General features: G+C 39.3%; 1 protein-coding gene across 1 annotated transcript in view; it reads right to left on the reverse strand.

Moving 5' to 3' along the window:
* Positions 1 to 1,859: 1,859 nt before the first annotated feature.
* ddx46 (DEAD (Asp-Glu-Ala-Asp) box polypeptide 46) overlaps positions 1,860 to 14,455 on the reverse strand; it is a 130,054-nt gene continuing 117,458 nt past the window's right edge. The window contains exons 17-24 of the mRNA XM_072512407.1: positions 13,542 to 13,735; positions 13,299 to 13,436; positions 12,978 to 13,127; positions 12,600 to 12,773; positions 6,244 to 6,462; positions 5,834 to 5,978; positions 5,464 to 5,537; positions 1,860 to 2,249 (exon numbers count right to left, since the gene is read on the reverse strand). Coding sequence (XP_072368508.1) covers positions 2,202 to 2,249; positions 5,464 to 5,537; positions 5,834 to 5,978; positions 6,244 to 6,462; positions 12,600 to 12,773; positions 12,978 to 13,127; positions 13,299 to 13,436; positions 13,542 to 13,735 — 1,142 coding nt within the window. The 3' untranslated portion in view covers positions 1,860 to 2,201. The remainder of the gene's footprint in view (positions 2,250 to 5,463; positions 5,538 to 5,833; positions 5,979 to 6,243; positions 6,463 to 12,599; positions 12,774 to 12,977; positions 13,128 to 13,298; positions 13,437 to 13,541; positions 13,736 to 14,455) is intronic.

Genomic DNA, 14,455 nt, shown 5'->3' on the forward strand with positions numbered 1-14,455 from the left:
GGAGACTGCTGAGTAAAATAAGGGCCCATGGTATTCGAGGCAAGGTACTAACATGGATTGACGATTGGCTGTCAGGCAGAAGGCAGAGAGTTGGGATAAAAGGTTCTTTTTTGGAATGGCAACCGGTGTCCCGCAGGGTTCAGTGTTGGGGCCACAGCTGTTCTCTTTATATATTAACGATCTAGATGATGGGACTGGGGGCATTCTGGCTAAGTTTGCCGATGATACAAAGATAGGTGGAGGGGCAGGTAGTATGGAGGAGGTGGGGAGGCTGCAGAAAGATTTAGACAGTTTAGGAGAGTGGTCCAAGAAATGGCTGATGAAATTCAACGGGGGCAAGTGCGAGGTCTTGCACTTTGGAAAAAAGAATAGAGGCATGGACTATTTTCTAAACGGTGACAAAATTCATAATGCTGAAGTGCAAAGGGACTTGGGAGTCCTAGTCCAGGATTCTCTAAAGGTAAACTTGCAGGTTGGGTCCTTAATTAAGAAAGCAAATGCAATGTTGTCATTTATCTCAAGAGCCTTGGAATATAAAAGCAGGGATGTACTTCTGAAGCTTTATAAAGCATTAGTTAGGCCCCATTTAGAATACTGTGAGCAATTTTGGGCCCCACACCTCAGGAGCGGGTCCAGCGGAGATTCACACGGATGATACCAGGAATGGTAGGCCTAACATACGATGAATGTCTGAGGATCCTGGGATTATATTAATTGGAGTTTAGAAGGTTATGGGGAGATCTAATAGAAACTTACAAGATAATGAATGGCTTAGATCGGGTGAACGTAGGGAAGTTGTTTCCATTAGCAGGGGAGACTAGGACCCGGGGGCATAGCCTTAGAATAAAAGGGAGTCACTTTAGAACAGAGATGAGGAGAAATTTCTTCAGCCAGAGAGTGGTGGGTCTGTGGAATTCATTGCCACAGAGGGCGGTGGAGGCCGGGACGTTGAGTGTCTTTAAGACAGAAGTTGATAAATTCTTGATTTCTCGAGGAATTAAGGGCTATGGAGAGAGAGCGGGTAAATGGAATTGAAATCAGCCATGATTGAATGGTGGAGTGGACCCGATGGGCTGAATGGCCTTACTTCCACTCCTATGTCTTATGGTCTTTGGCTATATGCAAGGTTGGGATAGATGGATTTTTGGTCTCTCAGGGAATCAAAGGATATGGGGAGTGGGCAGGTAAGTGGAGTTGAAGCCCAAGATCAATCATTATCATATTGAATGGTGGAGCAGGCTTGGTGAGCTGTTTAGTCTACTTCTGCTCATACCTCTTGTGTTACGAATGCAGTTTCTCTCCAGATTCTGCCTGACTGGAGTATTTCCAGCATTTTCTTTTATTTTGAAAACTGTTCCCGTCATTCCTGTGTAACATACAGAGGACGTTGTCTTTCAGACGAGTTAACAGAATGCCCTGTCTACTTTTTTCAGATTGAAGTAAAAGATCCCCATGACACTATTCCGAAGTGGAGTAGGGAATTCTTCTGGTATCCTGACCAACTTTCATCCTTTACTCAGTCCCAAAAGAAGTTAACTAGAGACCAAATCCATTGCTGAGTGTGTGATACACATGTAGGCCATGATTTTCTACAGGACTACAAAATAATATCACTGCTGGAATGCCCAAGTAGGTGAAAGGGGCTATAAAAATGCAAGTATTTCTCTCCCCAAATAAAATGGATTTTCACTCAAAAATAGATTCTGCATGCAAAAATGAAGCAATGTAATGAGCCACTTTTACCGTTACTTTAAACCCAGTAGGATCAGAACAAAATGCTTGATGGCAACACAATGGTTATCACAAGAACTTCTCATACAAATTATAAGTTTGGTGATTCAATGAAGGAAGCCATAAAATTAAAGATAATATTCATTTATTTGACTTTCTTGACATTTTTGTATCCCAGCCTACAAAAGACAAGTTTATACACTTCAAAAGCATGAGCACTTTTTGTTCACATACAGCAAGTTGGATTTAGTAAAAGTTTAAACATTTCAACAGAAACTTATCCCCATTACTGCATTAGTTTCCAGAAATTCACAAGATGGATTCTACAGATTCTGTAGAATGGCTAAAAAGTATTTTCAAATGAACTCGTAATTTTAACATTATAGAGAGAATAAAATAAATCAATTAACCCACAATAATGGACTACCATCAAAATTGACTGTAGACATTGTATACAATTTACAGGTCGCCTACAAAACCTTATATCGTCCACGGTTGGTTGGCTGGTATGAGTTTTGCTGCAACAAAAAGCAAATATTTAATTTTTCAGTTAATAGACAAATGTATGACCACTAATAAAACACTGTTAATTGCTACCGTTTCCAAGCATTGCATATGTGCAAGTTACAGAATTATCTATCGTTGCCTGTTCGAAACATTTTTGGAACACAGACATTTAAGTTGCTGACAACCCGGCTTTTACCACCCTCTAAACCAGATTCCCTTTTCAAAACACCAAATGGCTAGTTCTCAAAGCAGTGAGCGTAATGAGGGGAATTTCCTCAGCTGTCAGCTATATGCAGTTTCTTGTGCAAGTGTGCATTTGTTAGAATACCAACCACAATTTTTGAACATTAGAAACAAACTCCATCCTGCATCATAAGGGAGCATAAAATTTCTAGGTGAAGGGAGGTTTGAAATTGGTCAATTCTCCTGCTGACAAAGAAAGGCAGGGAAGAGAAATTTCCAGAAGTGGGGTGAGTGCCCCAGCTACATGCTCCAGCAACTGGAAGTATGCCCGGTGAAGCTCGCCCTTGTTATGTCCACTGGAGACTATGCTCTCTGATAGGTGCCGGCTCTCCTTGTAAAGGCATCGAAAATGCAATTGCTGCCAGAAGGATCAACTATATTCCCGTTGATTTCTGGGAAAGGAATTTTTACCCCTATATCTTTGGTTCATTAACACCCTAAGGGTGTCTCTCTATTAGAACAACTGGGTTTCTTCTGGCAAGCCAGCAAGGCCCTCTCAAGAGCTTGGGCAGTCAACGGATGCAAAGTCTTGTCCTATTTTGGTTTTGGTGGCAGTGCAGAAATTTTGGGCCGGAGAGTTTAGCAGTTAGGTAACAGAAAGTTATTAATCGCTTCCCTTAACGCAAGATAAGAAGGTTTTTCATGAGAGACAAATCAATACCGGGGTTGAAGACATCAGTTTTTCCTATGACTGATGTATAGAATTTGCACCAAAGACTATTCCTACTGTTCAAATATTTTTTTTCATTGACCAGAAGGGACATTAAATCATTGTCCCTCAGCAATTTTGGATATCAACTTAGGTGCATTAACAGCCTAGAGGAGACATGAATCCTAGGGACCTTTTTTGTTACCAATTTACTTCCAACTGTGGCACTTCCTTTCGTAAAGTGCAAAGTAAGTACATTCCATTAATGAAAATAGTTACTGTAGTATTTTTAGAATGCTATGGATAAATGTAGTGTCTGGAAACCAAGTAAAATTGAAGGAGAGGGCTTACTGGGACTATCATAATTATTAGAAACACGAGAATGAGAAAGTTAAGAACAGGATAAGGAAAGCTAAAAGTATGAGGACAAGGTAAAAAACAAAGTATTCTAGAAGCCAAAAAACACACAGTATTCTGGAAGTCTATCAGTGAAAACAGAGCTATTGAAAGAAAAATGGGATCTCGGAGAGGAAGGGATTGTGAGCGCAAGATGTCATTTTAAAAAAATGTATTTCATTCGATGTGGGTATTGGTGGCAAGGCCAGCATTTGTTGCCTATCCTTAATTCCCTTGAACTGAGTGGCTTCATTTCAGAGGGCACTTAAGAGCCAACCACATTGCTGTGGGTCTGGAGTCACATGTAAACCAGATCAGACGGCAGATTTCTTTCCCGAAAGGACATTAGTGAACCAGATGGGCTTTTGTGCTAATCAATGGTAATTTCATGGTCACCATTACAGAGGCTAGATTTCAATCCAGCGTCTATTAATTGAATTTAAATTCCACTAGCTGCCATGGTCGGATTTGAAACTGTGTCAACAGGACATTAGCCTGGACCTCTGCATTACCAGCCCTATGCCACCATCACCCCATTGATTTTTACTAAAGAAAAGACAAATCCTGAAATGGTGACGAGTAATGAGCAACATGATGACACATAAAAGGATGAGGTTAGCTGAGTAGTTAAGCTAAAGGAAAGAAAGAGCTGCAGGTGCGTAGGATACATTCAAGGGCCCTGAAGGAAATGGAGATATTTCCTCCAATGCTTAATGTAATAATACTTAAGGAGGCAGTGCTGATCTGGGTAATTACAAAGCATTTAGCACATCTCACAAACCTCAGAATTTAACAGGGGATAAACATGGTAAAATGAGGCAAATGAATTTGGATATTTGACCATGACTGTAGAAAAAGCTTTGTCAAGGCACCACAGGAAACTGAAAAGTAATATTACACAGACAGAGACAATGGTGGGGGCTGGGGTGAGGGGGAGAAGATGGGTTATGAAGCGCTACTGATTTCAGCATCAGCAAGCGTGTTAAATCTTTAGCTCAAATCAAAGCAACACTTGTAACTATACTCTGAGTGGAAACAAGCTCAGTACTGTGGAAGAGCAGAGGGATTTGGGATATAAGCTCACCGGATATCAAAAGCAGCACCTCAGTTTGGTGAAGATGTAAAAATCCAATGGAATTTTAGGTGTTTAATTACAAGACATAGAATGCAAAAATTCATGAGGCACTGATAATACATAAAATCTTTACAACCTCAGTTAGGACACTAGAGAGGCGCTGTGCGCAGATTCATTAGGATATCACCTGGTAAGAAGAAATTGAAATACAAAGAAAGACGTGAAATATTGGGCGCTTTCATTAAAAGAGGAGATGGTAGGGCATTCTGATAGAAATGTTGATAAAAATGTTTAAATTGTTGAGAGGATGAAACAGGATAGATAGAAGTGAACCATCGGCAATAACTGAGGGGTTAGGAAGAGGTCATAGATGAAAGATTATATACAAGAGATTTAAAACAGAGGGCAGAAGAAACGTCTTTACACAATTGACTGTGGAATTCACTTGCAAGATTAGTTGAGATGGCAATGTAAGTCAAGATTTAAGATTAAGTTAAATAGCTAGATGAAGGAAAAGGGTTTAATGGATATGACAAAGGATGGGTAAATGTGATTAGAAGAGCGTATTTGCTTGTGTGGAGGATAAAGACTGACACAGACTGATGGGTAAAACAGACAGTTTCCAAGTTGTGTATTTCACTGTCCTTTTAATTACAAAATGCAGAATTCTTTCCTCTACTGAACTGTTCCAATCAATAAAAGTGAAACTTAACAATCATTCAGTCAATGTTTAATGTATAACCACGATAGGGTTTAGAAACAGACTTTTAAACTCACTCAAGAGATCATTTTACTGAAAGTGATTTTTGTGAATACTGGGTGGAGGGGATGAGTTTCAAAGAATTTCCATTAAGCTGCTTACCAGTCTAATGAGTTCTTCTTTAATAAGTCTTGTAATCTCAGCTTTAGCTTTCTGAACAGCCAGTTCACTGGCACCTGTTAAATAGCAAGAAAATATGTTACAAAGAATGAAAGCATATTAATAGTTTATAAAATTCAATAGCCCACAAGCCAAAATTGGAATATGCATTCTACATCTTAATGGTACATTACCATCTAATTCTAGAATGTAAATATAAAACATGCAAATAAAGCTTTAATGAAGCATCAAGGGGCATGAATTTCAAATATCAATTTTTTAAAAACAAGCAGCAATAACTGCAGTTTTTGGGCTTGATGCCTAAAGCAATGTTTTAGAATGTTACACTTCAAATACATTTCTCAATGCTTACTTTCTATAGCAAGGTAGATTTTCCGTTCGCCTTCTTTGGGCTCTTTCCCTGGAGGAAAGTAAGTGCCTCTAATAGTGATAGCAGCTTCTGAATATTCACTAATCCTCTGCAGAGCTTCCTTGGAGGTTACCTTCCACCTGGCCGTCTACAGTGTCAATTGCAAAAAATTGAAAGGCATGTCAGGTACTTAAAAATCTGTGTATGCTTATATTGTTTACATTACACAAAGGTTCTTCGTTTTTCAATTCTACTATACCTGGGCTTCAGACCAATAAAGCTTTTGGTATATTATTAGCATACTCACACTGACACCTTCCATACTGTAGGGATGCTATGATGCTATTAAAGTATCAAACCTCATCAGGAGCCCAGTTAATTTCCAACTTTCCACCCAGAAGATCCCCTCTCACCTGTGGGAAATCATTGATCTCGAGTTCTTCCTCATATCTTTTGAATGATTCCGTTTGGGCATTTTCTGGTTTCTCATCATCTTGCTTCTCTGCTGGCACATAATTGAGTTTGGCATTGATCTTCTCTGCTTTCTGCTCTGCAATTGTTTTAGCAGACACAGTTGGAGCTTGGAGAGTGCGGCCTCTCATAATAGCATTTGTAGCTTGCTGCATCACATCCTGAATTTAAAGGGGAAAATTAAATGTAATTAACAATGCAGGAAAAAAATGCAGCATAATTACTGGGAGCGCTGCAAATTCACATGTAGAATAACACAACTTATTAAGAGTCCACTTAGAATGAGGAAATGTTAAGTAAAACCATGCTCTGACCCATGGGAAGAGGGGTGAACACGTTCCTCTGGACCGGTCTTCAATTCGGTTTAATATTGTTTAGAAACAACACCCAAGATGTTCAGTCTGGAAGATCTTGTTTCTCAGTCTATATTCTAAGCCAGAGATGGTTGTTCACACAAGAGCCAGAAACCAAGACAGTACGTTAAAAAACAGAGTCCTGTTGCAATTTCTCAAGATTTATTTTGGGAGGGGGGGGGATTGAATGAAGAGTGGCTGGTCCAGTCCAATTTCTAGTCAATGGCAAACCCCAAGATGTTGATAGTGGGGGATTCAGCAATGGTAATGCTATTGATTGTCAAGAGGGGATGGTTGGATTCTCTCTTGACACTTGTGTGGTGTAAATGTTACTTGCCATTTATCAGCCCAAGCCGGAATCCTGTCCAGGTCTTGCTGCATATGGGCATGGACTGCATCAGTACCGGAGGAGTTGCAAATGGCGCAGAACATTGTACGATTATCAGCAAATATCGCCATTTCTAACCTTGTGGTGCAGAGAAAGACTCATTTTCACACAGGTACAACATTGGCATCTACCCAGCAATGTGGAAAATTGCCCAGTATGTCCTATACACAAGAAACAGGACAAATCCTACCCAGCCAATTACTGTCCCATCAGTCTACTCTCGATCATCAGTAAAGTGATGGAAGGGGTCATCAACAGTGCTATCAAGTGGCACTTACTCAGCAATAGCCTAATCATGGACACTCAGTTTTGGTTCTGCCAGGGTCATTAGCTCCTGACCTCATTACAGCTTTTGTTCCAACATGGACAAAAGAGCTGAATGCCGGAGGTGAGGCGAGAGTGACTGCCCTCGACATCAAGGCAGCATTTGACTAAGTATGGCTTCAAAGAGCCTGACAAAATTGAAGTCAATAAGAATCAGGGGGAAACGCCTCTGCTGGTTAGTCACACCTGGCACAAAAGGAAAATAGTTATGGTGATTGGAGATCAATCATCTCAGCTCCTGGACATCACTGCAGTTCCTCAGGGTAGTGACCCAGGCCCCACCACCTTCAGCTGCTTCATCAATGACCTTCCTTCCATCACAAGAGGTTATGTTCGCCGACAACTGCACAATGCTCAATACCACTCCTCAGATAACAACATAGTTAGTGTCCATATGGAGCAAGACCTGGGCAATATCTAGGCATGAACGTACAAGTGGCACTTAACATTCGCAGCACACAAGTGCCAGGCAATGACTATCTCCAACAAGAGAGAATCTAACCATCACCCTTGATATTCAATGGCATTATCATCTCTGAATCCCCCACAATCAACATTCTGGGGGTTACCATTGACCAGAAACTTAAATGGACTAGCCATCTAAATACTGTGGCCACCAGAGCAGGCCAAAGGCTAGGAATCCTGCAGCGAGTAACTCACCTCCTGACTTCTCAAAGCCCGTCCACCACCTACAAGGCACAAATAGGAGTGTGATGCAATACTCTCACTTGCCTGCTTGAGTGCAGCTCCAACACTCACGAAGTTTGACACCATCCAGGACAAAGCTTCCAACTTGAATTCTACCCCTTCCACGAACATTCAATACACCAGTGACGAACAATGGCAGGCATCTACCATCTAGAAGATGCTCTGCAGGAACTCACCAAGGTTCCTTAGGCAGCATCTTCCAAACTCATGACCGCTACCATCTAGAAGGACAAGAGCGGTAGATACCTGGAAACACCACCATCTGGAGGTTCCCCTCCAAGCTATTCCACATCCTGACTTGGAAGTATATCGCCATTCCTTCACTATCGCTGGGTCAAATTCCTGAACTTCCTCCCTAATAGCACTGTGGGCGTACCTACACCTCAGACTGTAACAGTCCAAGAAGGCAGTTCACCACCAACTTTTCAAGGGCAACTAGGGTGGGCAATAAATGCTGGTCTAGCCAGCCCCGTCCACATCCCATAAATGAATTAAAAAAAAAGCCTTTCATACAAAAATAGATTAGATTCGACTCGTATCTTTAACAGTTCTGAAACACAATTGAAACGTACAACACGGTAAATCATTCCATTGATTGTAGTTTTATAAAGCATCAATTCACTATACAGCAGGTAGCTGAACCATTATTCATTTACACCAAATAATGTGCTAAGAGGCGGATTAGCCATAAATACAAATTTAGCTGTAATCTTGGTTTGGAGCTTGCACATCACCTGTACTTTTAAAAAGTATTTGCTATAATAGAGACTAAGTAAATTTCATAGGTGGCAATTTTGCAGCTGAGAAACAAAGTCTTTTATGGTTACTAAGATTAATAAGAGTATGATAGTTGTCTACTGAAGTTCTTAAAGGAGTAAAGAGAGAGATTGGCAGTTTTCTGTCTAAGCTATTGATCCCAGTAGCATTGATCCAATGCAAAGAAAATGTTACGGTCTCACCGTTGGTTCAATGGTAGCCCTCTCCCCCAAGTCATAGTCATGGGCTCCAGCCCTACTGTAGATATTTTAGTGCATTAATCAACTTTGATTCTTCAATGTAATGCGGAGGTAGTGCTATATTTTCAGAGGTGATGTCTTTAGATGGATACAAAAGATTCCATGACACTATGTGATAGATGCTTGATGGCTGCTGTAGACATGATGGGCCAAAAGGCCATTTTCCATGCTGTAAAACTCCATGACTATTCAAAGAAGCCCCTTAACCAATATATGTCCCTCAATCAACATTATGAAAGCAGATTATCTGACTATTAACATCACTCCAGTTTCTGGTACCTCAATGTGCACAAACAGGCTTGTGTTTCCCTTATGTTACATCAGTGGTCACTACATCAATGGCAACATTTCAAAAGTACTTAATTGATGGTGGAGTGCTTTAGATTATCCAGAGGTCATGGAAGCACTATATAAATGCAAATTTTTGATCATTCTTTGGGTACAGTAGCATTGTGGTTATGTTACTAGATTCATAATCCAGAGGCCTGCACTGATGTTTAGAGACAGTAATTCAAATCCTACTATGGCTGCTGTGGAACTCAAAATACAGTTAATTTAAACAAATCTGGAATAAAGGCAAGTAACAGTAATGGCAACCATATAAGTACCAGATTGTTGTAAAAATGCATCTGATTTTTTAATCTCCTTTAGGGAAGAAAGTCTGTCATCCACACCCTTTCTCATCTATTTGTGACTCCAAGCAAAGTAGTTGACCCTCTGTCAATCTGAGGTCATCCAAACCTCTGTTGCTAGTGACCCAAGTCCTATTCTCCTATCACCTCTGTGCACATTGACCAACATTGGCTTCCTGTCAAGCAATATCTTGATTTTAAAATTCTCATCCTGGTTTCCAAATCTCTCCATGGTCTTGTCCCTCCCCCATCTCTGTAATCTCCCCCAGTCCCACAATCCTCTTGAGTTTTCCTAATCTTGCTACGTTGACTAGTCATGATCTCATCATCTGTGCCTCCAGAAGCTGAGGAACATGAGTCTACCCCTCTGCTGGTGATTGCATATAATGCTTGGCTGACTCCTCCAGGTCTCTGCTTCCTGTTCTGCTATTGAATGGAGCAGTCTTCCAGTTTTTTGCTCCTTTCCTCCTCAAGAGGTAATGTAAATATATAGTTCAATGTGCCATTCTAAATACGAGTCTTAAAATAGAAATGTGTTGACCACTTGGTAATGTGTTGCAGAATTCACAAACTTTAGTTGCAGTAATTTACAATCAAGATACCTCGGAATACCAGAAGTAAAGGCAAGCCTTTGAAGAGAGCAAGATTTTAAACAGACACCAGAAACAAAAAACGCCACTGCGTAAAAAAATTACTGCAACAAAAGTTTGTGAATTCTGCAACAACTTACCAAGTGGTCAACACATTTCTATTTTAAGAATTGCATGGAGAATGGCACATTGAACTAAATATTTACATTAGCTCTGGAGGAGAAAAGGAACAAAAAACTGAATAGACTGCTCCACTCAGTAACAGAACAGGAAGCAGAGACATGGAGGAGAGTCAGCCAAGCATTATATACACAGTCACCAGTAGAGGGATAGACTCAGGTTCCCCATAACCCAATGATGTGCAGGCTAGGTGGGTTGACCACACTAAATTGCCCCCTAATTGGAAAACAAAAAGAATTGGGTACTCTAAATTTAAACAAAAGAAACTGAAGGTTGAAAGGAGAAAAACTGTAGGAATGGTCCTTTCCTCGGGATTGTAAATTGTACAGCATAAAACTGTAAGAAACCCGAAAAGTGAGCTGCACTCAAAGTATGTTCTACCGTCTGTTCTCATGTAATTAGGCCTGATATATTCTAAATGTCTGGTGATGACATGAAGTATAAATATATTCAATATTTTAATTTAAATTGTGGCATTAGTGATTTACTGAAAAACAGTAAACAAATAGTTGAATATGTGATCCCACATCATTTGTTGGCTTACTTTTTATGAAAGGATGGCTGTTGATTCTCAGTGATCATCAAATACTTACTGCCTATTTTTTACTTATGCAACTGGTGTAGCATTCATGTGACAAAAAATAGAAGTGTGCTCTGGAAGCAGACATTCTCATTAACAGTGTGGACTGACATTGCTGTACCACAATACAAAGCAGAATATCTAATCATTCAGCACAACATGAAACACACATATTTGGGTAGATTTTCCATATTCATTCTTCAACAGTAATCTAGTTAGTATGGATCATATGCTCATTAAACAAGCTGCCACATTTATATCCATTAAAACCAAAGGAATGAAAATCAAGCTGGGTTTTATAAAAGATGGGGAATCCTTCCTGCCAGATTACTGCTCAAGAAGGTGAAAATAAAAATCTAACCCACTCAATCCCATTAAGGTAAATTTATCCTATTCACACAGAATTTTAATAATTGACAACTTTCTTTCATTTGTCCCCTGGAGATTTGACATCCACTGCAGTATGGCTTCATTGACAACCTCTGGTATCTCTCCTAGTCTTCACATTTTAATTGGCTGTCTATTCAATTTTGACACACGTTATGGCAGGTTCCAATAATGTCTCCCAGTGCATCCTCTACCTAGGATCTCTGAATAATGATCATAAGCAGGAACCAAGGCAGATTTCCCTCTGCCTAGAGGAGTATTGAGACAAAGTGCCTTTATGAAACGGTGTATGAAGTTCTGCTAGCAAGCACTTTTGCTAATTGATTTAAGATTCTGACCTCGCAACTAAGTAAATAAAACTACAATGGAAATTATTTTACACAACAAATCTTATCCATTATGATTTTTACTCACATTCTAATTCTTGCATCTATCTGACATTCCAGAAATGTTAAGTTAGCTGCTACTCCACATAAAATAGCTTGGTCTATGAAGAAGCATTAAAACTATTTTTACAAGTATTCTTTTGCATAATTTGGTTTGTATCAAGTTCTAAACCTCAATTTTATTACAAATACAATAAAACTTTATTATCAACTAATATTTCACACATAAAATCTGCTCAACTCCCCAAGGTTACATAAAGTACACTTAGGATGCAATAGTTTTTCAGTGATGTTATTTTTAGAGTGGGTAATGTAAATTTCCCCTAATCGCTATGCAATCTCCAAAGTAAATGCAAAACGGTCTTCAAAAATTGGAAGCTAATTTGTGTACGTTTTTGTTAGTGCCAGAGTGGTTTTCTTTTATTACAGTAAGAAATCACACTTGAAGGTAAAAGCAACTGAATAATTTGAAAAATTCTCTTACTTGCATGGTCATTTTTTTTGATAATAGTTCCAAATATAGCAATTTAGTTGTGAGATCAAATAACCAATTTGCCATACTACCAAAATGATGTGGCAAACGTGCTGCAACACAGATTAACTGGATGAAGGAAACAGGTCACACAAATTCAAAGAAGTGAGAAGGGAGTCACTTCATTTTAGATAAAATAACCGTGTATTAATAAATTCACAAAGTTATGCTGAATCACAGTAGCTTAAAACATTCCACTGGTTCACATTAGACATCTATTACCTGAGCTTCTGCACCGAGATTCTTCTGAGCATTGATCTTCAGTGCCAACCTCTTTGCAATCTCCAATTTCTCTGCATTACCAGCAGATGGCACTGGAACATTAGCAGCTCCTGGCATTGCCATGTCCTTTACACGCTTCTTGGAATTAAACATGCTCTCAATCTGTTCATCAATCTAAAGAAAACAAAATGTTACAGCAAATTACAGCATAATAAAATCATGATATCAAAAGCAATTTAGATGTATTCATTAATATAAATGATCAATGATGACAAAATTCAAATATGATACCAAGGTAGCTTAACAGAAGTGTGCATAGCAGCCCTTGCCCCAAATCCCAAAACCCTAGGCTTAGCTCACACTGTCTGCAATACTTACATCAACTGCAGTGTCCTCATCATCAGAATCCTGTAGGCCCAGAGCAGCTTTCTGTAGTTTCTTTCTTTCATTTGCTAGAACTTGTTCTGTCTCATCAAACTTAAAGCCTTTCCCAGAGAAGCCGCTGGACTTCTTAATAGTTTTTCCTTCCTTAGAAACACAAAGAAAATAAGTGGTTAACAAAATTAATGTGGTTGCTCCTTGTTATTCTAAAATCGGGTTAATTTCAAACAGCAATTCCATGTTGCAGAATATTAATATAAAAGGCAAAAAGACAATCCTTGAACCTAATCATGCAACATAATCACAACTACTACTTACTGCCTTTTGTTGTTCTTTGAAGTCATCCCACAATTTTTCCAGCTCAATTGGAACAGCATTTCCTGATAATTCTAAGGCTTTAATTATATCCCCCGCATAACGGACTTGATCTTCAGTAATGAACGTATAGGCATAACCCTACAAAACAATAGACAGCTACTGACAAATAGCAACTGCATTTAATCAAATCTAATACAGAGTACTTTATCAATGATCCAAGATAATTTTCAGTGTATTACTCACTTTGTTACCAGCTCTTCCAGTACGCCCCACTCGGTGTACATAATCTTCATAGTGATTGGGACAACTGTAGTTGATAACAAGAATCAGCTGTTTCACATCCAGTCCTCGTGCTGCTACTGATGTTGCCACAAGCAATCGGCACACTCCTGTCTTAAAATCATTGATTATACTGTCGCGGTCGTATTGGTCAATGCCTGCAACAAAATAATTTAAACTTTCTGCTGTTATTTTAAAGTAAACAATGTTGTTCTCAGGTTCAAGGCCCTGAAAATGAGGATGCTTAACTCTCCAACAATCAACATGTTACAATGTTTTTATAAACCAACCACAGAGCAAATGAGACAGCCATTTTATCAAATATGGCAGAACACATGCATTGTTCGTGTGGGTCGAAATGGATTGGCCATTCTAAATTGCCCCTTAGTGTCCAAAAGCTTAGGTGGGGTTATGGGGATAGGGCGGGGTCATGGGGCTGGGTAGGATGCTCTTTTAGAAGGTCTGTGCGTTCTCGATAGGCCAAATGGCCTCCTTCTACACTGTTGGGATTCTATGATCTTATGTACATAGTGCTTTTCTTTTATATCGCCACTTCCCTCAAGACCTTAATCAGTTGGGTTTGTATGTAAACATTTGGAACTTCAACTTAATTCCAAGAATATTAATTTCTGTTAATACTGCTAAAATTCAGATTTTATGCATTATCCAGTTACCAATCTGAAATAAGAATGTTCTGTAACTGTTCCATTTACTAGAAGTTCATCTCCCTTTTTAGACGGATCAAGATAGTAGAATGTCTGCAAGTTTTCCCCTCTTACTATCAATCTGCATGAAGAATTCCCCAGAAGTGCACACCATTGATTATATTCTATACAAAATTATATTGACACATTAACATTGCTTAATCTTATGAAACG

Source organism: Scyliorhinus torazame, chromosome 7 (genome assembly GCF_047496885.1).
Source record: "Scyliorhinus torazame isolate Kashiwa2021f chromosome 7, sScyTor2.1, whole genome shotgun sequence".
NCBI lineage: Eukaryota > Metazoa > Chordata > Chondrichthyes > Carcharhiniformes > Scyliorhinidae > Scyliorhinus > Scyliorhinus torazame.